Source organism: Eutrigla gurnardus, assembly GCF_963514095.1.
Source record: "Eutrigla gurnardus genome assembly, chromosome: 22".
NCBI lineage: Eukaryota > Metazoa > Chordata > Actinopteri > Perciformes > Triglidae > Eutrigla > Eutrigla gurnardus.
Window position 1 is genome coordinate 15,311,437 of NC_139933.1, and position 26,045 is coordinate 15,337,481.

The window sequence follows — 26,045 nt, forward strand, 5'->3', positions numbered from 1 at the left end:
GTCCTACATCACACCACCCTTAAAGAGACTTCATAATCAAGCGATACTAGTTTTATTCTTTTTATGGGATTTACTGACAAGAAGAAAAATAAAGAAAATCCACCTTTAATTCTCATATGAACATGTGAACATTTGGCTCAGTCCGTCAGAAACGCTGTAGCTATTCTGTAGGTAACTGAAGAACCGCCCTGTACATGGAGGCATTAGGACCCAGAGGGCTCAGCTCTCCGTGTGCTCCCCTCTGGTAGGACTAATGCCACTGCTGCCGTCCGTCTCTCTCTCCGTCCCGGTTTCAGATAGACAGAGTGGATCTGCTGCTGGATCTCTGCATGTTCCCCTCCTCTTCTTCCTCTGGACGTCAAAAGGCCCGGGAAACTCCCAGCATGCAACAGCAGATGCACCAAGAGCACTGCAGCTCTTGGAGTAGTTTCTTACAGAGTTTTCTTCCCTCACCTGTGCAGATGGAAGAACAGGAGTGAAGTTTTTTTCCCCGTCTCATCGCTGCCTCGTCCAATGTGCACAGCTCTGAACTCTTAACTCCTCCCCCTTTTCTCTTTCACCCGTTCAGCTGTCACTCTGTCCGTCACTCTCAGGATATCCCCTTCCCTCTTTCTAGGGTTTCATAATGCATCAGGATCTCGTTCAGGAGCCGGGCAGGATTTCACCACCCATCGCTTTCTCCCCGTCTGAGAACATGGACGCGTAAATGAGTGCCGTCCACGGCATGAATCGACTGGGGGTCACAGAGACGATGAGGTGTCACAGGCCCCTGCCTCCCGGAGCCTCGCCCTTCACTTTGAATAACTAGACAAGACATTTGCCACTGTTTTTTTAGCTGACACAGGTTTTTGAGAGCAGGATCTATCGAATTCAGAATCATGGGAAATGCAGCAGGAAGCATAGAGTTGCCACAGGGGAAGGCGGCGGCGGCCCCTCCGGGCTCCTCGGGCTCCCAGAGACAAGCGGGGCTGAAGCTCCCGATGCCTCCTGAAGAAGAGCTGGAGCAGCGCTTCAGTGCCGTGTTGGTGAGTTGTGAGGTCTGTGCAGCCGGTCGGGGCCACATGTCGGAGAAAAGAGCACCAGGCAAAGAAAGCAAAGAATGTGGAATATGTTGGAAATGTGACGAGCTTATCACAGTGCCAGGTACACAATGCCACCGTGGAAAGATGCATAAGAGGTCCTTTATACTGGAGCTTACTGCAGCATTAGGATCACTGCATGGTCTGCTGGAGGGAGAATGGTGGGGGGGGGGGGGGATTCTACTTAGAATACATACTTTTTAAAGAATCACTCTTCTATCTCATTAATTCACTTTTAAAGAAGGTTAAAGCACTAAAACGTATGTTGACACACTCTGGTGTTGATCTAGGCCTCTTCGTGCCAATCAAGGGAACTCTTAATGCTACAGCATTAGCGATAGTTTAGCCAATTCAAAAACATTCTCCATGTTTCGACATAACATCAAAGCCAAGTCCATAAAGAAAACTCAACTGATCGGCCGACACTTTTCGGCCGATCAGTAGAGTTTTCAAATTAGGAGCCTGACTTCATCTCCCGACATCAGAACCCCAACGAAGGTCCTCCAAAACCCCCAAAAAACGTCATAACAAAAACCTTTAATGCCACTATTTACAGGATGACATGGTTTATTTTACCTCCCAGCTACGTTTTATCGATGTTTAGATACACAGGTACTAGATATTATCTACACAGACCCTTTTTATTTGGTGTTTTCATGCTTCATTTTGAATACATCCTTCTGGAAGTCATGTTTCCATTCTGACTTATTCACAAAAACACGTGTGAATCCGTATGCGTCATGAAGTCTCCTTCCCCGCTGCGTTTCTTGGTGCATCACAGCTGCCTGCACATCGGTGAACAGTACGACACCTTTGGCTCCACAGACAGGTTCGACGTCCGTCGTCATAGCAGCAGATCAGCCCTCACTGTTGGGGACGGTTGCCTGGCTTTCCCCCACAACTCATCATGAAGTCACCAGCAGCAGCATTCCTCCACCATAACTCGATTTTCTCCTCGTTACCTCCCTCACTGAGCAGTTAGTCGTCTCCCGTGGCGATGACAACCTGACCTTGTGTCGCAAACAAGGGAGACAGTTTGAAGAGTCTGACAAGCGCAGCTATGTTCTGTAGGTGGCCGGGCGACTCGCTGCACGCCGGACCGCATTCCTCTGGTTCTCTTGGAGACTCATCGACGAGGCTCTGGAGGTACGATGGTATGTTCAGCTGATCTGTGATCTGATTTCGAGGCCTGAGGTTTGTCATCAGCGGTCTCACAGAGGCAGATTCCTCTAAAAAAAGGTGGACGCCGATCAATGAAAGCCCCGATAATGGATGTTCCCCGTCAATCCATGAGAGGGAGCCTGAAATACCGGCTGTTAAAGAACAGTCTAGTTCTGACTTCCCTCCATCAGCAGAGATTTAGTCTTCGACACATCGTGTTTACATCGGTGTCTACTTAAGTAGAACTCAGCTCCCTGTTTTAACCTCCGTTCATGTTGAAACGGTGTAAGACAGGGAATTCAAACTTTTCAAAATTGTTTATTTGATCTAAAAATACTGTCTTATAAAAGCCGTTATTATTCACATATCAGATCCTGTCTGCGTCCGAAGTGAGTAGCAGGTTCTGGGTTCACTTGTTGTTAATGTCGGCTGCTTCCAGTTTACCCTAGTGGCCCGGGTGGAGCTAGCTGCTAATATCAAGTTCAAGAGAATCTCATTCAGACCGCTCAACGTTGGTTTACACCAACACGACTCAATGTAGAGAAGAAGATACTGGTCAGAGAACAACTTGCCAACACTCCCAGTATGAATATGAGGAAGACTTACTGGGAGAAGTTGAACATCATTCATTTATGAAGCGACTTACGAGCCTGAAACTCATACGACACCGAGGTGAAACTTTCAGCCAATCGTTGACATCCTTTATACGTTGGCTCCGCCCTCTGAGCTGTCAATCAGAACAGAGCCAAGAGAGCCGCTGAGCTGAATGTTACGACGCCTGGAAAAATAGTTCCTAAAAACAGTAAAGAGACACAATACTTCTTTTACTTGAGACAAATCGATTCAACTTTTTAACATTCAAGCTTGCTCTTTAAGACGAGGTCTGATGGCTCTTTCCGATTACGTCAACGGTCATATTCTATATGTATATATTTATCTATTCAATAAAATATGTCTAAAGAAATTACAAAAATATAGTTCTTCACGTTTTTATATCAAACTCCAATATCTTCCTGTGAAAACTAAATATGACGCCCGTCACATCAGCTGGTACCAAAACATTTCAATCAATGATATCGTGACGTCCATCCATCAACCAATCAGAGCTAGAGAAGCTGGTGAATCATCAAATGAGATTCCTCCCAACATTATGTCCCGCCTTCTAGTCATACGGAAGATAAATACGCTGAACTTACACTAATAGTGATTATTTAGACTGATGTTGCCATAAGATTTGCAATATTAGAGGTTGTGATTATGTTGACACTTATTTTCATAGGAAACATTATGGTGGGATCATTTACAAGGGTCTGTACCAAACAAAGATGTTTTCTTATTTAAATCTGAAGAACATAATGCGGTGGTCAGGACGTCTCTGCAGCTGGGCTGATAAGAAAAAACACGATTATCTTGGTGAGAATAATTTATATTATCCCCATAATCATCAATATGTTTAGAACTTAAACATACTAGAATAAGTTTATTTAAGAAACAAATATATTTATTGTGTCACAGATAAGAAACTATTTCACTGTGTAAATAAAGGTTAAAGAAAAAAGAAAAGAAAAATTTGAATCAAACTCGTTTCCACCACCATAAAAGCGAGCTTGACAGCTTTTTAGTTACTTGTGATGATATTTATGATTATCCCGATAACGGAAATTCAGCCCAATCAACTTCCTATATCTGCCTATCTGCAACGACACAATATCTAAACTTAAAAGAGAAGCCATTTTGACACATTTCACCTTGAACAAATATTGTGCCTTCGATAAATTGCAGATTAAGTGTGCAGCGTTGATCTAATCTAATACAAACATTGAATTCTCAGCTCCATCTGAGGTCTGAACCCTGAAAACACACAACATGTACTTTTTGCCACATGGTGAACAAGCGAAATACAGAATTTCTATCATTCATAACGTGCATATCTCAACATGTGTGATTGTGGTTTGTTCGTATCATTTATCCAGAGGAAGATGTACGATTATTTTCTCCTCCAACACGGAAACAGCTTCTATTCTTGCCTCCTGTTTTGCATGATGAAGGTGTTTGCATACGATGCTTTTACTTACTCTGCATGTGTAATGTCGCACACAGTAAATCCAGTGTGTGATGGGATGATATCTGTGATGGGGCTGTGAAGGGGCTGCAATGGGGCTGTGAAGGGGCTGCAATGGGGTTGTGATGGGGCTGTGAAGGGGCTGTGAAGGGGCTGTGAAGGCGCTGTGATGGGGTTGTGATGGGGTTGTGAAGGGGCTGTGAAGGGGCTGTGATGGGGCTGTGAAGGGGCTGTGAAGGGGCTGTGATGGGGTTGTGATGGGGCTGTGAGATGACCACTGCAATGAATTAATGCAACAGTGTGCTGCAGGTTTTTCTGCAGCTGCAGTCGGTGTGAAAGTGTAAAAAACCCAAACAGGCGTCACTGCAGCACGCCGACCGTCTGCTGCATCAAAGCGTTTCTCCTCCCCGCCCTCCGCCCAACACATTTCCCAGAGTGCCTTATTTTTTTGCTACATCACGGTTGTAATCACACAATATATATAGATCATCTCTTCCAACCGACCCAGTCACGTCTGCTGAGTCAGCACAGCCAATCCTCTCTGCTAAATGGAGCGGAGACTCCGTCTGCATACAAACCAGCCGGCCGCTCTGTGAGCTGGTAACAGTGAGGGATCCTGCAGACCGGCAGCAGTCGCATCCTGCAGAACCGCTCTGAGCTCGATTGAGGTGGATTTGGAGAACGCGTTGACATGCAGACGAGTGATAAACGGAGGGTTGCGTAGCGAGCAGCTTTTAGTGATGGTTTTCTCCGGAGGGGAATCGATATCAAAGCTGCAGATATCTGCTGTGTAGCTGTGACTCGCCGTTCTAACACATACAAAAGTTTACGTGGCGCTCCTCTTCCCTCGGCACGTTTACATAACACTTTGCATATTTTCCCAACGGGGAACGCGGCGGGGGGAGGACTTGTAAATGTTCTGTAGAATCGTGCTCTGTGTTTACTCACAGACACTTTTACTCGCTCGTTAGTGGTTCTGTTCTTTTAGCTCGTTAAAAAGTTAAGATGTTTTAAAGTTCCTTTGTCAAACTATTCTGAATGAATAGAATATTAAGTATATTAAGACGTTATCTCTCTAAAGTATGTTTTGTGAAGCCAACGCTAGAGGTCCTTAAAGCTGCGTTCTCTCTGCTGGCCACCAGGGGACGACTCCTCTCTGGTTGTATATAAGTCTATGAGAAAATTACCCTGCTAAATTATGGTCCATTTAGAGTCAATGATGTTGAGCTTGATCTCCGTCCCTAAACATCCTGGCATTTTATAAATGCACATTACAGGGCGTTCAGCGACGGTGACGGATCGGAACCACCTCGGAGCCATTTCCTGTCACATAACGTATTGATCCAGAAATGTGTTTTTAAATGAGCTTACACGCGATGCAGCTGAATCGTGTTAGAGGCGACACGGACGCTGTGAGGCAGGAGACACGGGGAGAGACAGGGGAGACACATGGGGAGACAGGGGGGAGACACAGGGAGACATGGGGAGACACGGGAGACATGAGGGAGACACGGGAGACATGGGGAGACATGGGGAGACATGGGGAGACACGGGGGAGACAGGGGGAGACAGGGGGGAGACATGGGGAGACATGGGGAGACACGGGGAGACACAGGGGAGACGGGGGAGACACAGGGCGACGGGGGAGACAGGGGGAGACACGGGGAGATGGTGGAGACGGGGAGACACGGGGGAGACGGAGGGAGATGGGGGGGACAGGGGGGGACAAGGGGAGAGACACAGGGGGAGACACAAGGAGAGACATGGGGAAGATGAGGAAGACGCAGGGGAGACATGGGGAGACATGAGGAGACACGGGGAGAGACACGGGGAAGATGAGGGAGACACAGGGGAGACACGGGGAGACATGGGGAGACATGAGGAGAGACACGGGGAAGATGAGGGAGACACGGGAGACACGGGGAGACATGGGGAGACATGAGGAGAGACACGGGGAAGATGAGGGAGACACAGGGGAGACACGGGGAGACATGGGGAGAGACACGGGGCAGATGAGGGAGACACAGGGGAGACACGGGGAGACATGGGGCAGATGAGGGAGACACAGGGGGAGACACAAGGAGAGACATGGGGAAGATGAGGAAGACGCAGGGGAGACATGGGGAGACATGAGGAGACACGGGGAGAGACACGGGGAAGATGAGGGAGACACAGGGGAGACACGGGGAGACATGGGGAGACATGAGGAGAGACACGGGGAAGATGAGGGAGACACGGGAGACACGGGGAGACATGGGGAGACATGAGGAGAGACACGGGGAAGATGAGGGAGACACAGGGGAGACACGGGGAGACATGGGGAGAGACACGGGGAAGATGAGGGAGACACAGGGGAGACACGGGGAAGATGGGGGAGACACGGGAAACGGGGAGGCTCGGACATGGGGAGAGACAGGGGAGAGACATGGGGAGATATGGGGGAGACATGGGGAGACACAGGGAGACATGGGAGACGGGGAGGCTCGGACATAGGGAGACACACAGGGGAGTCTGAACTTGCAGCCAATCGTTGACCTCCTTTATACTTGGCTCCGCCCTCTGAGCTGTCAACCTTTATTGGAGTTTTGGTCAACATGGTAGAGGTTTGTGTAAACTAGACATGTCGTAACACTGGTGTGGTCCTTCAAGATTTTCTTTTCAAAAGATGCCGTCCCCGTTTGCACTCGTGATTGTTTCATTAAAAAGCAGCAGAAGCTTGTTTTTCCTCTTAGCCAGCAGGTCAAATCTAACCAGCACGTATTGATCGGCAGGTTTGATTGATCAGATTCACATCCAGCCTCACAACACCATCGATCTGCTGTACTGGAATCTACTGCAGCCTGTTTGTTCAGCAGGACGTCTACGCAGTAGATTTCTGAGTGTTTCAGTATTTAGATCCTCGGTTTTACCACAGGATGCATAAAACGTGTCTCTTCACCCTAAAACAGTGTGGTTACGCCATGTATAAACAACTATAAGCTGTTTGTGTGTGATTATCTCTGAGGCAAAGCAAAACCAGCACTAGTAGTGTCACGGCGCCTGCTTCCTCTCGTCGACCTTGCGGCGGCGGAGCTGTGAAGGCCGACGGAGGGATGAGTTGGACGCAAAGCAATTAAGCTCAGCGTGTGTATGTGTGTGTGCGTAACTTGTAAAGCAAATTCTGACTTTCCCTTTAGAGATGAAACAGACGAAGCAACATTCTCTTGTGTGTTTATTCATTTTAATCTAGTAAACCAATTCTTAATCGCGGATCACAATAAGTTGATTTTGGTGACACAAGTGACTTGAAATGCTGTCTATCTCATATCATGGAAGAGGAGTGAAAAAGAGCCTGATTTAAAAAAAAATACAGTAACAAAAATACTTTTAAAATGTATTTATGCAGGGAGACCATATAGAATATGATACATTTTTTTAAATTGTGTTTGACGCAATAAATATTTGTTTCTTAACTAAATGAAAAGTGACCCAGGATGTTTTCCTGCCATGTTAAGAGTTTTAACCATATTTTGATGACCGTGTGATGAGTCAGAGCAACACAACAGTGACCTTGTTGTGACGACAGACTAGCAAAGCAGCTAGTCAACATAACAAGCGGCTTCAGACTCAGAGAGTGACTCAAACAGGACGCCAACGATAATTCACACAGGAGCCGTGCATTATTGAAGGGGGCCCCGTCGTGAAGCATCCCTCATTTTACAGATTAGCGCTTATCTGATATATCGATATCACTGTTCTCCTCTTCCTGTGTTTTCAGAACACGATGAATCTCCCTCCAGACAAGGTGAAGATCCTCAGTCAGTACGACAACGAGAAGAAGTGGGACCTGATCTGTGACCAGGTGGGTTTAGGAGTCTTCTCCTCTGACTCGGACGTGTTGTAGAAACAGCGAGCGCCGATCAATATCGTTTACTGATGCAACGTGAACACCAAACACCAGGCCCAGTCCTCACAAGCACTCACACGAAAGGAAGCTCGTTAATATTGCACATCGCCATAGTAACCACAGGGACGTCCTTAACAACCTGCTGCATGATGGGAGGTTGACGGAGGGCAGAGTCAGTAATTATAATTGCACCAAAATGAAAGTCCAACTTTGATCCCTGTAAGCCGTTACCGACCGAAGAGCCTGAGTGTGTGAATATAAACAGGAAGCTCGTTAAGATCAAATTAATTTGCATAAGAGACGCTGTGTAATCAACCTCGCCAGCGTGAAAACCCCGGCAGAGCTGGGCCCCCGCCGGACCCCGTCCTCGCTGCCACAATCAGGTCTGATTGGAGCTCTCGGTTTGTCTTCAGGAGCGGTTTGAAGTGAAGAATCCTCCGTCTGCGTATCTGGAGAAGCTGAGGAGTCATCTGGATCACGGCGGGGTCAGTCGGAAGGTAAAACCCCGCACACATCACGTCCCTCATATCTCAGGCTAAAGGTTCCATTTAGTTGGAAAGAAAAATGTCTTATCAGCATATTCCCCTGGAAAAATGCAGTTGATAAAATTCTCCAGCTTTTTGTGGCAGTAAAGCACGTTGACCTGAATGATAGCGATAGTGGAGACAGAGCCGACATGTTGACTTTAATTTAACATTTACGCAAATATTTGTAAGAGACTCATTTCCACCTCCGTGTTCGGGCATGGTGAGTCTGTTTCTGGTTGCTATTGAAACAACTAAGATTTTCACTTATGGTGCTTTCACCCGGTTCGGAGAAGTGAATCCAAAACTGAAGTTCCTTAAACCTGCATTCCCTCTGCTCACCATCAGGGGGAGACTTCTCTCTGATTGTATAGAAGTCTATGAGAAAATGACTCTAGTTCTCTCTTGATGTATTATCTCAGTAAACATGGTAACCATGAGTTTATGGTCTCAATCTCTAGTTTCAAGTCTTCTTCAATCCAGCATGATGTTCATTTAGTACATTATGGTCCAGTTAGAGTCCACCAGACCAGGAAGCAGGGGACGCTTTAGGGGCGGGGCTTCCTGCTGATTGACAGGTTGCTAACACGCTACCAATGCTTTTAGCTACTAAGACGACATTATGGGTGCAGTCGAATAGTCAAAAAATAAGGTCCTAACTCCTATTCCTAACTCCTATTCCTTGACCTCTGGGGAAAACGTCACAGGGTTAAGGAAAGGCGATAGGAGAACTCAAAAGGAGTTAGGAAAAGTCGACCGCGGTGCTCAGAGAATCCGACCGTACTTTCACTAAGCTATGTCATTAAAACGCGGCCGCTGATGATTGACAGCTGATGATCGGCACCGACGATTGACGTGCGTCTGTGCTGGATAAACTACAATAATGGACTACAAAAAGCGCATCATCCACTTCTCCACATGTTGGTTTTATCAACAGCTGGTTCACTGACCGGCTTCAGGTCCAGCAGCTCCTCCTTCCTGTTGCTTTATTTACGTTTCATTTGTGGTTTTAGTTTCGTTTTTGTCAAACATTTGTAACATGATTGAAATAATAATTTAAAAAAATACCATTCGATTAGCACTGTCCACAATTTAATCATCACTATTCCAATTACTACATGTCTGCATGAAAGTCATTGTTAAATATGCAAATAGGCATATTGTTTGTTTTCATGAACTGCCGAGGTGTGTGGCACTTTAAATGTTGCTCTCGCTAAGAATTGTGGGTTGGCGTAATCTCCTTTCCTTTCGCATAGGAAGGTCCGTTGCATCCTATGCTAAAGGAGCTCTGAAAGGAAGCATTAGAGCTCCTTTCCTATGCATTTAGAGAATCCGAACGGCTATTATCATGGCGGCCACTTGTTTACTTCCGGGTCACTTCTTCAGTTAGGAACCTTCCTAAGCAAAAAAGACTATTCGACTGCACCCTAACACTTAGCTGTAAAGTTGACCTTGAATCATGAAGCTAACTTTGTTAGCAGCTCCATCACCAGATCCACATGGATCCAGATCCGGTAAGGTTGGGCTTGGTGCCGCTGCATCAGATCCACTGGTCATTCCTCACAGTCCAAATGTAGTCACAAATCAAAGATGGCGACGGCCTAAATGCAAAACTCGAGGCTTCAACTTTTTTTTTTTTTTTTTTACTCGAGGCTCCAATTCCGTAGTCCACAAACCAACAGGTGACGTCACCATAACTACGTCCACGAAGGACCAAACAACCGTGACATGGTCACGTAATTCAACAAACAGCCGATTATAATCAACACACAACCAGATGATAACAATGAAGTTCCTTACAATAGCCTACACAGAATTAGCGCGTGCCCGAGCAGACACGCGCAGCAGACGCAATCACGAAAGCAAACGTCGAGTTTAGCGTAGAAAAAGGTCCCGCGTCTTACCGGCTGCCTCCTCGGGGTTCTGGGTCCACCAGTCCTCCTCGGGGTTCTGGGTCCATCATGCCTCCACAGTCTCAGCGTTTGTTGCCCCCTGTTGCACGCGCGAGCCTGCGCGTGTCCTTAATCGCTCTAGGTCCGAGTTACTTCCGGTTTGGCGTCGCGGTAGTTGTTTAACAGCTCATTCGTCTCATTTCAATTATTGAGATTTATTATTATTATTTTATTATTTAATAATTAACGTATTAATAATTCTATTTGCATACAAATACTTCTATTTTAATTCACATATATGTATAACTTGTAAATATATTTATATTTATTACTTTGTAGTTGACTTTTTTACTATCTGTAACTTGGATTATTTATTTATTTACAGGTATCTGTATTTGAGTATTTATTTTTCTGACAACTTTTTATTTTTACTCCCTACATTAAAAAACATCTGTACTTTGTACTCTATTATATTTTTCTTAATGATATGATGACAGATTCAGTTTGCCTTGTAAAAATTAACCAGTAGAAACGTCCTTCATAGGAATACTTTATACTTTGAATACATTTCAGAGCCTGTACTTTTTTACTCAAAGAAGTAGAATCGGTACTATTACTTTTTGAACTCCAATCTGTAGTCTTTATAATCTTGAATCCTCATCCAGTGATCAAATAAACACACACACACACACACACACACACACACACACACACACACACACACACACATTAAAACAATATTTTAAATCAGGTGACGATGAAAACACAATGTGAAGATTCACATTCTGGCCAGAAGCCACTTTTTAAAATGTTATTTTAATTTAATCCACTAATGACTATATGAATAATGAATGTTTTTTTAACACACAGCATTTGTTGCTTTTCTTTTTTTAGCCACAAATCAATACCCTGACTTGCCTGGCGTCCTCTATTACCTGAATAACAAAGCGTTTACTGACTTGACAATTTACCTGCGTGTGTTCTGTCAGTTTAAGAGACGGGTCCAGGAATCCACTCAGATCCTGAGAGAGCTGGAGATCTCCCTGAGGACCAATTACATCGGGTGAGTGTCTCTGTAATCCTCCGAGGCTCCGTCGACTTCAAACCTCCGTCTGGTCATTCCTGACTAAAAGCTGTTTAGTTTGAGACTGTGATTTTAACTATAAAGCTGTTTGTGTGAATATAATTAATTACAACCCTTTATGAAACTTCTCGCTTTGCAATTAATTGTTCACCTGATAAATAAAAGAAAGTGAGAAGCAGGTGAAGCATCAGAGACAGATTATTGTTTTTGTTTTGTTTTTAATTTTCACACACATTAGACTTCATTTAATGAACGTTTACCATCATGTTATACAGGTATTGAAGTAAATTTGAGATTTTGTTTAATAATGAAAAACATAATTTAAGAAAAGGACCAACCTACATAAAAATATAATTAAAATAAATTATAACAAGAAGCTAACAAGCACACAAAATAAATAGAAGCAACAATCCACTAAAATAAATAAATACATAAAAAAACAATATGGGGAAAGGAAAAGATGAGATAGATAGATAGATAGATAGATAGATAGATAGATAGATAGATAGATAGATAGATAGATAGATAGATAGATAGATAGATAGATAGATATTATACATACATACATATATATATTATTTGATCCTCTATAAAATCCTCTATCGTCCATCATGAATTAAATATGACAGTTTCCTTTTAAAAAATGTTAACGTTACCAAGCTCCAGTCAGAGTCCATTTATCATTCTTTATCTAATATCTTCATCTAATTTCTATATCTATTATTTATATAGAATATCTTTATCTAATGTTAAATTGAGTTGTGAAGTGGTTTTCTCCTCTTGCAGCTGGGCTCAGGAGTTCCTCAACGATGAGAACCAGGGCCTAGAGGTTCTTGTGGACTATCTGTCTGCCGCCCACAGCGCCATCACGTACGTTTGTGTTGACGACGTCTCGCATGTCCTCGGCGGTATCAGACCGCCTCATGAAAGCACGTATGACCTGATATGTATGATGCGTGTAGAATGTATGACCTCTGCTTGTGGCTGGCAGGTACGACGTGGACTCGCTGGACAACGGCACGCCGCCTGCAGACAAGGCCCGACCTGTGGACCGCTCGGTGGAAGACGTGAGCAGAAGTGCCAGCAGCTCGCCGACGCACGGCAGCACAAAGAGCAGCAAGGCCTTCGGGGTCAGGTGGGGACGTCATCGTGGCGACCGACTTACGTTTGATGGCTTCATGTTCCCATACAACTAAACTTCTCTCTATCACACCAGGGGAAATGTAGGGTCATTTTCTCAGACTTCCATGCAATCAGACTTCTTTTTGCTACCAGACGAGTCGCCCCCCGATGGCCAGTAGTAGTACTTCAGCATTGGCTTCACTTCCCAGAGCAGGAGGTTCCTGTCTGGTCCAACCAACAGAAGTAGCCTCTGTTTAGATTTGATCTCTTTTTGTTTCGCTCTTGTTAAGGATCACTCAGTTTATGTTTATGTTAGCATTCTGACGACGCCGTCCAGCCCCGACTTCGACAGCAGTGTCATCGAACCGGCAGGTGGATTCTGTTTATCGGTTCCTTGTCGGAAAATGTTGCTCAGGCACACATTGAGAAATGTCTGGGATGTGAAGCGACTGCATTCTTGGTGTTCAGACTCCGAGTGTTTGTTTACGACTCATGAATGTGAGAAATGTCACTCAAACCTGTCATTAGATGAAGTGGGACTCAACAGTTCGACTCACTTTTATGTGTGACGTTCCTTCTCGTCTTACTGTCGTGTGGGAAATGATGAATGACATCCGGGTTACGTTCCTCGTACCTGTAAAGTGCTTATTTGAGTGTCGATGGACAACAAAGCCGTAAAAGATTTAACTCTCTCTGAAACAGGAAAGCCCTGAGGAGCTCCCGCGCTGCGAGCCAGACGGACGACGTTCACCTCTGCATCATGTGTTTACGTGCCATCATGAACTATCAGGTATTTCAAAAGTATTTGTGGCGTTTTACGGATATGTATGGAAGCCCATTTCTGCCACTAAAACAACAAAACAAATGGATGGAGAAGTGAGGAATACTAATGAAATACAAAGTCAAAGTCAAAATTATGACATTAAGTTACAATTGTGACAAAAAAAATGTTTTACTTTCTCAGTTCAAATGAATTAAAAGTTAAACTTTTGAATGCTGCTTAGCTTAATGTTTTACTTTTTAATATTCTATTTCCATATTTGGTTCGATAACAAAAATCAACAGTTTGGAAAAGGGAATCGAGCCTCGTAGCTGCGTATCGACACTCTGCTGTCTTGCGTTTCAGTCCGGCTTCAACCTGGTGATGAAGCACCCTGGCTGCGTGAACGAGATCACGCTCAGCCTCAACAACAGGAACCCGAGGTACCGAACACGGAGCCGTCCGACTCTGTGACCTGGATGTTGAGAATGTTGAGGATGTGATGACGTGAACGTGCGTTTGTTCCCCTCAGGACCAAAGCGCTGGTGCTGGAGCTGCTGGCCGCCGTGTGTTTGGTGAGAGGAGGCCATGACATCATCCTCTCCGCCTTCGACAACTTCAAAGAGGTTTTTAAACTTCTAATTATTAAAATGTGTCAACGGCATGATGAGAGTCACTCAGTGAGTTTCAGCCCAGAGGTGGAAATAACAAAGTACTTCGTAACAAAGTACAAATACTAGCTGCTGTACTTAAGTAGAATTTTCAGGTATCTGTACTTTGAGTACTTATTTTTCTGACAGTTTTTTCTTTTCCTCCCTACATTTTAAAATAAACAACTCTAGTTTCTACAAATTTTCATAACAGGCTCGTTACTTTAGTGTTAATGTATTTGAGGGGAATTATCGATTATTTCTTTATTATTATTAATATGATGTGAGATTCAGTTAGTCTTGGAAAATAACGGTCAGTAGAAATGTACTTCATAGGGTGCTTTTTACTTTGAGTACATTTCCTGTACTTTTCCACTTTTACTTGAGTAAAGAAGTTGAATCAGTACTTTCACCTCTTTTAACACAAGTATGTGTACTTCTTTCTACAAGTGTAGAGGATGTCTGTGCTTTTGACATCAAATTAGTTTATCTTCCTTAAAGTTCACATTTGCTAGCAGCATCAGTAGGACGACATTCAGACATTGTTTTAAATGATCTCAGGCTTAACATAGACGTGGTATTAATGTCCCAGCACCCACATACCAGCAGTCCTGTAAAGCACTGAGACGCAGGTTAGGGGGAACCCCGGACCCACCTGCCCCCCGTCAGCTGCTCGGCCCAGTTGTCCTGCCGCCAGACGAATCCGACGAAGAGGCGTAAATATGTGAAACACTTGTTGCGTCGCCTCTGACCTCTCCTTGGCCCGGACTCATCTCGGCCTGAAAAAGCAGCAACTGTTGCCAACAGATCGCAGACAGGAAGGAGCATAAACCTGAACGGGGAGGGTCTAATATTAGATGTTGGAAACCTGCCCTGCAACAGGATCCGCAGCAGCATTCAACATCTGCTTCTGCAGATATTTTTAATGTCAGACACACTTAGAACAACAGTTTCATTAGACCTGATCAGATTGATCTCAAATTGTGGATTCGTCCATGGGGGAGTCATTTTCTAACTTGCTGAACTGAACATAAACTTCCTCGTTTGTCATCCTGAAAGCAGCTGAAGGCCGACACAAAGTACCTAAATTCCTAACTGTGTTCCTGATTTTCTAATTTTTACAAATTTCAGATGGTTTTTGTAGGTAAAACAACGCCTTCACAAGTCAACATTTAGTCAGGTTTAACTGAACTCTGGCTGCAGTTCGTTAAGGCAGCTGTGTTTGGGGTGAGAATGCAACCGACCCACAAACAGATACAACTGCTGCCCTGAACTGTTGCAAAAAAATATTAACGTAAACCAGACTACTGAACTGTCGCAAAAAAAATATTAACGTAAATCAGACTACTGCACTGTCGCAAAAAAATAACGTAAATCAGACTACTGAACTGTCGCAAAAAAATATTAACGTAAATCAGACTACTGAACTGTCGCAAAAAATATTAACGTAAATCAGACTACTGAACTGTCACAAAAAATATTAACGTAAATCAGACTACTGAACTGTCGCAAAAAATATTAACGTAAAGCAGACCACTGAACTGTCGCAAAAAAATATTAACGTAAAGCAGACTACTGAACTGTCGCAAATAAATCTTAACGTAAATCAGACTACTGAACTGTCGCAAAAAATCTTAACGTAAAGCAGACCACTGAACTGTCGCAAAAAAATATTCAATAAAAATAATCAATTTTCGATTTTCGGAGGGGATTCTAAAAAAACATAACCAGGGTTACTACTCCGAGATGTTTCTGTAAATTCAAACGTCCCACAAAATTCTGACCGATCATGCGCGTGGCGAGTATTTTTACTTTGTTACTTCTCGCCTCTATATAAAATAAAGTACGTGTGTTTTCAAGGTTCACTGTTGAAGATCAGCACTGATCCTTCAGTAAAGACCATAACATTAGGCGACGCATTCTCCCTTCTCCTGGTTGTTTAGTGCAGCATCGGTTACCACAGCAGTGACTTTAGTATCACGGTATGTGGCGTTTGCTTGTGTGTGTGTGTGTGTGTGCGTGTGCCGGAGGCGGGAAGATGGAGTAGGTGATGGATTGGTGGGAGAGTCGAGGCTCATGTGTCCCTCCGTGGCAGGACGGAGTTATTGTTTTGGGCCGTCGGGTCGCTGCATTATTTAGAGGACTAAGTGGGCTAAAAGGGGGGCAGGATCACATGGGGAGACCACTTCTAACAGACCAGAAAGGGGTTCTGCTGAGCTGTTTGACTCAGCCATAGTTTTTCTCTATTTTCCATAAACACATACCTTGTTTATGTAATTGGTTGTGGTTTATATCCAAGATGTTATTATTATTAATTATATCCTTTAGTTCTGTTGGTCCCTGAACAACCAGCAGCCTGATGATCCTCCTCTGTCAACACCAGGAGTCTCATTAGATCACATGTTGTACTCACATGGACAGATGGATCCATCCCAAAATAGTTCTGGACTCGTTCATTGTGAGCACACTGCCCCCCGGTGTGTACATATGGAGGAGACAACAAAGATCCACCCGGTCTCAAAGGACCCGGATCAACGCGGCAGACATTCATCACAACAGAAAGAAACTGAAAGATCTGCTATTAACTCTCGCTGTGTTTGCTGTTTTTCCAGGTGTGTGGAGAGAAAAGTCGCTTCGAGAAGCTCATGGAGTTTTTCCAACACGACGACAGCAACATCGACTTTATGGTAAAGCTGAGGAGCGTTAGAGGATCCTCTCGTTTATTTAGTCCACCGTCCAGTAAGACCGTGTGGGATTCAATGTGAAGTAATTCTATATAAAAACACAGCAGCTTCATACCTTTATACTGGTCCTGATCATCTGATACTGGTTCTACTGGTGCCGGTGATCAGGGAAGAACTGGGAGGCAACCTCAGTCTCAATCTCTAGTTTCAAGTCTTCTTAAATCCAGCATGATGTTCATTTAGTACATTATGGTCCATTTAGAGTCCACCAGACCAGAAAGCAGGGGATGCTTTAGGGGCGGGGCTACCTGCTGATTGACAGGTCGCTACCACGCTACCAATGCAGTTAGCTACTAAGATGACTTTAACACTTAGCTGTAAAGTTGACCTTCAATCATGAAGCTAACTTTGTTAGCAGCTTCACACCAGAATCCACATGGATCCAGATCCGGGGGGATGTGATCTAATAGGGTTGAGAAGGCATTTTTCATATAAGCTTGATTTTAAGTCGTAAACACATGAGAGACAAAGATTTAGATCCCCAGATGAGTTTTTCTCTCTCTTTTGCCTCTCTTGGCTTCAGTAAACGGCAGCTACTGCATGTGAACATGTATTTCCTCTGTCTGTCCACCAGGTGGCCTGCATGCAGTTCATAAACATTGTGGTGCACTCGGTGGAAAACATGAACTTCAGGGTCCACCTCCAGTACGAGTTCACTCGCCACGGCCTGGATGACTACCTCGAGGCAAGTGTTGACCTTTGACCCCGTAAACAAGAAACCCTCAGAATGTGTCTTTCATCTGCTTGTTCTGTAAAAACACACAGAGGTTGAAGTTCACGGAGAGCGACAGGCTGCTGGTCCAGATTCAGGCCTACCTGGACAACGTGTTCGATGTGGGGGCTCTGCTGGAGGATGCAGAGACCAAGACCGCTCTGCTGGAGCACATGGAGGAGCTGCAGGACCACAACACACAGGTTACACACACACACACACACACACACACACACACACACAGAGGTAGCACACAGGCAGCACACACATACACACACATGCACACCCAGGTAGCACACAGACACACACACACACACACACACACACACACACACACACACACACACACGTAGCACGCACACACACAGACACACACAGGTAGCACACACACACACACAGGCAGCGCACACACACACACACAGGTAGCACAGACACACACACACACGCACTCACACACAGAGACACACAGACACAGTTGAAGTGATGAATTGTGGGTAACGTTTGAACTGATGAATTGTGGGTGACAGTTGAACGCCAGGCTCCAGCAGAGCGAGAGGGAGGCGGTGGAGAAAGCGTCTGAGATGGAGAAGAAGCTCATTCAGACCACGAAGGAAGTGGAGCTCCTGAAGGTAGACTTTAATGATGCTTCCCATGAAGCTTAGTGTTGTTTACGTTGCCCTACCTGCGTTACCGATGGCGACTGCATGGCGTCGTGTCTTGCAGGAGAGTCTCCGTGAATGCGGCTCCCAGGTGACTCACCTGCAGCAGCGGGCGAGAGAGAGAGAGCTAGAACGAGAGAGAGACAGGGAGAGAGAGAGAGACAAGGATCGGTCCACCCAGGCCCTGAAGGAGCTGGAGGTCCGAGTTCAGGCTCTGGTGGACCAGGGTCTGGTCCAGATGAAGCGCTCCTCCTCGGGACACCTGGAAGTCCAGGTGGTCGTACCCGTCCCCCAGCATGTCACACAGACAGGTCAGAGGTGGTGAGATGAGTATTGAGAACACTGAACACACGTTAGACACAAAGTTCACAATCACTCGTTATTGAGAGATGAAGAATAATCTTGGGTTTCACTTTATCCTTTATGAACGTGATCTTGTTGTTTCCTCGACAGCTAAAGTAGAAGCAGATTCATGTGAAGACGTCAAGGCGTCTCCGTCCTCCTCAGAGCCTCAGCCTCCTCCCTCTGAGGCTCCTCCTCCACCTCCTCCACCCCCTCCCCCTCCAGGCTCAACTGGAACTCCACCTCCTCCTCCACCACCAGCAGCTCCACCACCCCCGCTGCCTCCTGGAGGTGGTATGACCCATCCATCGGGGGACGTGACTGATGGCAGCTCAGGTGAGTCCAGTGTGAACGAGGGGATGGTTGAGCAGCAAACGTGGCATTAAAAGGCGTCTCTGGTTACTTTGATATTATCTGATTGAGTATTTTTTCTTCCAGGTAAAAAGAAGAAACCCATTCAGACCAAATACCGAATGCCGCTGTTGAACTGGCAGGCGCTCAAATCCAACCAGGTGGCAGGAACCATCTTCAACGAGCTGGACGATGAGCGAGTCTTAGAGGTCGGACCACTAAATACTGGAAACACCCGACTACTCGTTTCACTTTGTCACTCTCTAAATGTATTTAGACTTTTTAATGACGAGTTTGTTTATTGGAGACTTGAAACTAGAGATTGAGACCATAAACTCATGTTTACTGAGATAATAAATCAAGAGAGAAGTAGGCTCATTTTCTCATAGACTTCTATACAATCAGAGAGGAGTCGCCCCCTGATGGCCAGCAGAGAATGACAGTTTAAGGCGCTTCAGCTTTGGCTTCTCTTCTCAGAACCACAGATTCAAACAATGGTTTCAGCCTGCTATGACGAGCCGACATGTCCGTCTCTTTTCCTCACCTTCATCTTTCTCAGGAGCTCGACATGGTGACTTTTGAGGAGCAGTTCAAGACCAAGGCCCAGTCCTCCACCGTGGAGCTGGGGACCCTTAGGATGAAACTGGCCCACAAGACCCCCAGTAAAGTGTCTCTGATGGAGCCCAACAGGGCCAAGAACCTGGCGATCACCCTGCGCAAGGAAGGCGTGGCGGCGTCGGACATCTGCTGCGCGATAGAGACGTACGTACCCGAATCACATGACCATAAAGCAAACGCCGTCACGCTGGTTTCACTGTCTAACACGGTTCGGTGACATCACCGCCGGCGCCCCCTGCAGGTACAACCAGAGAGCTCTGAGCCTGGACTTCCTGGAGCTCCTGGAGCGTTTCATCCCCTCCGAGTATGAGATGAAGCTGATCCAGGACTACGAGTGCGAGGCCAGGCCCCTGGAGGAGCTCAGCGAGGAGGACCGCTTCATGGTGGGCTTCAGCAAGATCCCGCGGCTTTCCCAGCGCATCAGCACCCTCACCTTCATGGGCAACTTCCCTGACAGCGTCCAGCTGATCCAGCCGGTGAGTTCACGAGAGGGTTGAAGGTCGAGTCCTTGAGATATGAGACTACACTGTAAAAGATCCCCATTAGCTCTAACAAAGGGATCTCTAGTCTCCCTTCCAGGAATTGAACATCATTAGTGTTCATATATTCGGCTGTGGGACAAATAATAATCTCTTCCTGGCAGCAACTGGACGCCATCATCGCCGCCTCGATGTCCATCAAATCCTCCGGCAAGCTGAAGAAAATCCTCGAGGTGAGATGATGATGATGATGTATGAGAGGTGTTTTCTATTTCTGTGAGAGACATGGAGTCAGTTTCTTTTATTTGGTGCCTAAAACATTTAATATTCATTGATTTAGAGCTGAATATTATTTTAACAGTGATGAGCATGAAATCACATAGTTCTAAATATTTGGGAGCGATGGCATATTAATGTTTGCTGCAAACCTGAATTATCTTCTCATAGAAGATAACAAAATACAGTTTTGTTAATGAGCTTTAAAAACAGCTCTCACTGAAGAGAAAAGTACGGTGGCCCTGACAGTCCAAAAGACAAAACACAGGCAGAATGATAGTTTGATGACAGATTATCATGAAGCTTACAACACAACGGTAACTGTTGGTTGTGAAGATGTTCCTTCGTTTGCTTGTGTTCATGCTGCCTTCACCTCAGACTGTTCTCATGAAGTGGCGTATGTATGACACGCCAACTCGTATGCCATTATGGCGTGTTATCACTACGCACAATCGCCTTTTCGTGTGTTTATCAACGCCGAACCCTAACCCTAAAGGGCGTATACATACACACGGATGTGATAGGTCGTTCCGCTAGAGGGTGCTGACAAACACGCGGATGTGATGGGTCGTTCCGCTAGAGGGTGCTGACAAACACGCGGATGTGATGGGTCGTTCCGCTAGAGGGTGCTGACAAACACGCGGATGTGATGGGTCGTTCCGCTAGAGGGTGCTGACAAACACGCGGATGGGATGGGTTGTTTCGCTCAGAACGTACACATACATGCGGATAGCTTGAATTGCGTACAGATGACACGCCACAGGAAGTGGCGTGTATATTTACAAAAAAGTCATGATGCCACGTTGCTCACCTGGTATCAGAATTATGGTAAATACGAGATGCTGACTCGGAAATTGCACATGCGCGGCCCCCTCTTGAGTCCGTAATTACGATCATTTTGATGCGTAATCTACGTACACGCAACTTGATTTTGACGAATTGTATATATCGTTCTATTCATAACACATGGAATCAAAAAAGGATTTTCCCAAATATGCAGCTAACAGCAAACCTTACATCCGCCATTTTTTTCCGATTAATCCCAACAATAAAACACTTGACATTCTCGTAATTCCAAAAGTGGGAAGAAGGATCTTCCGAGTAGCACGTAAAGGCAGCATTAGTCTGTTTTCCTGGTCTCTAGTGTATTTTCTGCTGCTGCAGTTTGAAAATATTTCTTGTGTTTTTGGAAGGAACCTTTAAAATAAAATGTTTTATTTGAGGATGCTATCCCACTGCTTGTTGTTTGTGTTTGTTTATTTCCTGACGATGACGTAAAGATCATCTTGGCGTTTGGAAACTACATGAACAGCAGCAAGCGAGCGGCGGCGTTCGGCTTCCGCCTGCAGAGTTTAGATCTGGTGAGTCAAAAAAGGACCTTAAACTATTCAATGCGTCATGAATAAATCTCAGTTTTTAAATAGGTTTCTTCTTATTTCCCGTCCCGAGCTGCTGGACACCAAATCTACAGACCGGAAGCAGACGCTGCTGCACTTCATCGTCAGCATCATCCAGGAGAAATACCCGGCGCTGCAGGCCTTCCACACTGAGCTGCACTTCCTGGACAAGGCGGCCCTGGGTGAGCCCACATGAGCAGCTGGAGGATCTAGATCGGGTCTCATGTTGACAGCTGACCAGCCTTAGAAGTTCTCCAAAGAGGCTAGAATAAAATTGTGGAAACACAAAGTGCAAATTCAAATAACACAAATCCACTTATGAATGTGTCATTTGTTAGAGAGCACTTATGATAAGGGCTGGGTGTCTTTTAAACGTTTTATTTTTTTAATATTTAGCAGTTGCTTTCCCACATATTAATTATCAGTCTCTTTTCTAAATCCACATGAACTCTTCACATCGGCGTAATTAGATCCACCACACAGCTCTGAGTTGAAAAGAAAATACTTTTAAAGCTGGTTGATGACCGTTAGCTGAGTATCACTCAGAAATATAAAAGGCTGTTTTTATAAAAGGAGTCTGGTCCAGTCAGTCACACAGGATTATGACATTATGAATATGTCTTTATTAATAATTTTTCCTTTGTGCGGGTTATCTCTCCATTCACCAGTGTGACCCCGACATCAGCCTCAATACCAGAGAATCTAATTACAGAACTATGAGGCTGATAAGGACGTTAAACCAAACTCACCTCTGAACACTCTCTCTCTCGTAGTTTCTCTCGACAGCATCCTGCAGGACGTGCGAGCGCTGGAGCGCGGCATGGAGGTGACCAGGAGGGAGTTCTCCGTGGAGAAAGACAATCCTGTTCTGCAGACGTTTCTGAGCAGCAACACGGAGCTGCTTCACTCGCTCACGGCCGACGGGAAAACAGCTCAGGTCAGCTTCAAGTCCCCCGAAGTGTTGCAATTCCTCTACTGGCCATCAGGGGGCCTCTGGTTACAAAAAGAAGTTTATGGTCTCAGGCTCTAGTTTCAAGTCTTCTTCAATCCAGCATGATGTTCATTTAGTACATTATAGTCCATTTAGAGTCCAACAGACCAGAAAGCAGGGGATGCTTTAGGGGCGGGGCTACCTGCTGATTGACAGGTCGCTACCACACTACCAATGCAGTTAGCTACTAAGACGACTTTAACACTTAGCTGTAAATTTGACCTTGAATTATGAAACTAACTTTGTTAGCAGCTTCACACCAGAATCCACATGGATCCAGATCCAGTACGGTTGCTGCTCTCCTGCTTGATTTCATCAGATCCACCCGTCACTCCTCCACAGTCCAAATATGGTCACTTCCTTCACTGGTTGCACAAGATGGTGCCAAACTTTAAGCGTAGTCCACAAACCAATGGTTGATGTCACCATGACGACGTCCACTTCTTATTTAGTTTATGGTGTTTACACAGCGGTTGCTTTGACTTCCAGGAGACAGTTTTCCCGTATTCAGTTATTTTATTTGAGCTGAATGTTCGTTGTGTCTCCTGTCCACCAGGACGCCTACGACTCGGCTGTGGACTACTTCGGGGAGAACTCTAAAACCACGCCGCCCTCGGCCTTCTTCCCCGTTTTCGTCCGGTTCATCAAAGCGTACAAGGTCAGCGAACGCTCATCTCATGCTGCTTCTAATTAAGGAAAACGCTGTTAACTGAAAACATCTTACAGATCAGGGAGATCATGTGACCTCAGACAGGTTCATTAATGACGTTTCCCTGACAGCAAGCTGAGCGGGACAACGAGCAGAGGAGGAAACATAAAGTCCTGAAGTGTGACGCTCCGTCAACGCCACCGAAACCTGAAGGCAACAAGGTAATAGGCTCCGCCTCCAGCTGTCACATGATCTCGTCTGCTTTCCAGGAGACATGCAGCTCATCTCCAACCGGCCTGATGCAGCAGCCCACAGGAAGTAATCCAGAGCTGTTGCCGTAGCAACAGGATTGCATTAAAATAGGTCGATAAGCAAAGCAGCTAGCCAATCAGACTCACAGAAGCTGATTTAAGTGACTGAGAGGAACTTTTAACTGGTTTAGTTTAACATCAAAGCCTCTAAACGACCTTCTTCAGTAAACAAGACCCTCAGTGAGAAGTATGTCAAATTATAAACCACGCAACAGTTTGTTAGCCTGCTCGTGTTTCCTGTGATTGCGACCCTCGAAGCAACGGAAGGTGTCGTAAAGCAGTTTGAGGTCATTTTGAGCCGAAACTAGCAGAAATAAAGAGTTATCCTTTAAAACGTGTCATCAGCTGTGTTTGATGGTTTCAGGTCTGCGTGACGTCCAGACCGCCACAGACGGATCTGATCGCAGAGCTGAAGAGGAGGCAGGTGTCTCCTCTGGTGAGGGAGGGGAAGGACGGCGCCATCGAGGACATCATCACAGGTAAACGCCTACTGGAGACGCAAACGCCATCCGTCACGGCTTGTAGTCAAGGTTACTCAGTATCCAGCTGAACGTGTAGACACCGCTCTGAATAATGACTGACTAAAGCTTCTCTCTTTTGTCCCTCCTCTCTCTCTTCTTCTCGTTTGTCCCTCCTCTCTCTCTCCCTCTTGTCTGTCCCTCCTCTCTCTCCCTCTTGTCTGTCCCTCCTCTCTCTTCCTCTCGTTTGTCCCTCCTCTCTCTCTCCCTCTTGTCTGTCCCTCCTCTCTCTCCCTCTCGTTTGTCCCTCCTCTCTCTCTTCTTCTCGTTTGTCCCTCCTCTCTCTTCCTCTCGTTTGTCCCTCCTCTCTCTCTTCTTCTCGTTTGTCCCTCCTCTCTCTCTCCCTCTCGTTTGTCCCTCCTCTCTCTCCCTCTCGTTTGTCCCTCCTCTCTCTTCTTCTCGTTTGTCCCTCCTCTCTCTCTCCCTCTCGTTTGTCCCTCCTCTCTCTCCCTCTCGTTTGTCCCTCCTCTCTCTTCTTCTCGTTTGTCCCTCCTCTCTCTCTCCCTCTTGTCTGTCCCTCCTCTCTCTCCCTCTCGTTTGTCCCTCCTCTCTCCCCGTCGTCTCCAGCTCTTAAGTCCGTGCCGTTCACGGCTCGCTCCGCCAAACGCTCCTCTCGTCTCGTTGGCGATGACGTAACTTCCTGAAGTCGCTCGCTGCTCTCTGGGTCTGAGCCGCTTTCTCTCTCACTGCACCTTTAAGTTCACGTTTCTGATCTCTGCTGCTCTAAAACTAATGTTTCATTTTTGTGATGTTTGTTTTTCATATTATAACTTTATCCTCAAGAGCTTTTCTCTTAATTCTCCTTAAATGTCAGCGGCATTAATCTCAAATATACTGCATGTATCATATTCAGTTAAGGTTTTATAACTTTTTAATATAAGAAAATTGGATATTTATATATTATATTATATATTATGATAACTTGCATTTGTATATTATATATTTAAAATATAAAAGTATATTACTTTCTATCTCATGATAACTTGACGTTTCTTGTATAATGACTTATTTGTAGATAAGTACATATTTGAGGTACTTTTATGCTACTTTCTACTCCACTACTTTTATCCAACAGCTTTGGTTACTTTCATTTCATCCCCTTCCTGCCCAGTGGAAAGCTCGTATCTCCAGATGTGTTGATGTCAAACGTTTGTGACGAAGATCAAATTTTCCCTTTACGTGTTTTTGTTCTGCAGATTTGAGGAACCAGCCGTACAGAAGGTCGGACAACGGCCGACGCTCCTCCAAGTGGAAACCAGGTCAGCAGCTCCACGTGTCCTCGGACATCTCGCTCTGACACGCCGACGACCCCGAACGCCTCCAAGCACAAAAAGATCCCACGCGCCGCCGTCCGACTCCCTAGTGCACGCTGCAGAACGCAGAGGTGAAAGTGCACGTTGAAGGTCAAACCTGGAGGCCTCTTTCTAAATAAAGTCAAACAAACTTGATGATTGTAGAAACATTGTGTTGATTCGAGTGATGAAATGTTAAAGAAGGTTGTACTTGATGACAGCCGAGTCACATGATCCCGTCAAAAGAGACTCGGCTGAGCTTCTTCAAAAACAAACTGACAGACGGACAAATTATTTCTGTCGTTCTCTTAAAAAATGCTCGGCGTGATGTCTTCTTTAAAATTGGTTTGATTTGAAATAGAATCTTAATTACCGCCATCCGTCTCCAAGATTTAGGCTGATGATTTGTAATATAATTAAATTATTTTAATACTGAAGTTTAAGAATGAGAAACTTCTACTTTTCTTCTTCTCAAATAAAATTTTA

The 26,045-nt window shown here is 45.2% G+C and overlaps 1 protein-coding gene across 2 annotated transcripts; it reads left to right on the top strand.

Annotated features, from left to right (window-relative positions):
- Positions 1-295: 295 nt before the first annotated feature.
- Positions 296-26,045, top strand: fmnl1b (formin-like 1b). 2 transcript variants are annotated; one of them, XM_084039779.1, is made up of 27 exons: positions 296-1,025; positions 8,060-8,143; positions 8,602-8,685; positions 11,594-11,667; positions 12,475-12,558; positions 12,680-12,823; positions 13,513-13,600; positions 13,937-14,013; positions 14,103-14,196; positions 16,833-16,907; positions 17,539-17,649; positions 17,730-17,879; positions 18,204-18,305; positions 18,400-18,646; positions 18,789-19,013; positions 19,116-19,237; positions 19,588-19,790; positions 19,888-20,122; positions 20,290-20,358; positions 21,682-21,762; positions 21,851-21,980; positions 22,572-22,735; positions 23,346-23,447; positions 23,570-23,659; positions 24,114-24,228; positions 24,835-24,931; positions 25,464-26,045. In XM_084039779.1, exons 1-26 carry the CDS (start codon positions 879-881, stop codon positions 24,909-24,911), a joined length of 3,174 nt encoding a protein of 1,057 aa, XP_083895905.1. In that variant the 5' UTR covers positions 296-878; the 3' UTR covers positions 24,912-24,931; positions 25,464-26,045. The 2 variants fall into 2 exon arrangements, with proteins under 2 accessions (XP_083895905.1, XP_083895904.1); XM_084039778.1 differs by lacking the exon at positions 24,835-24,931.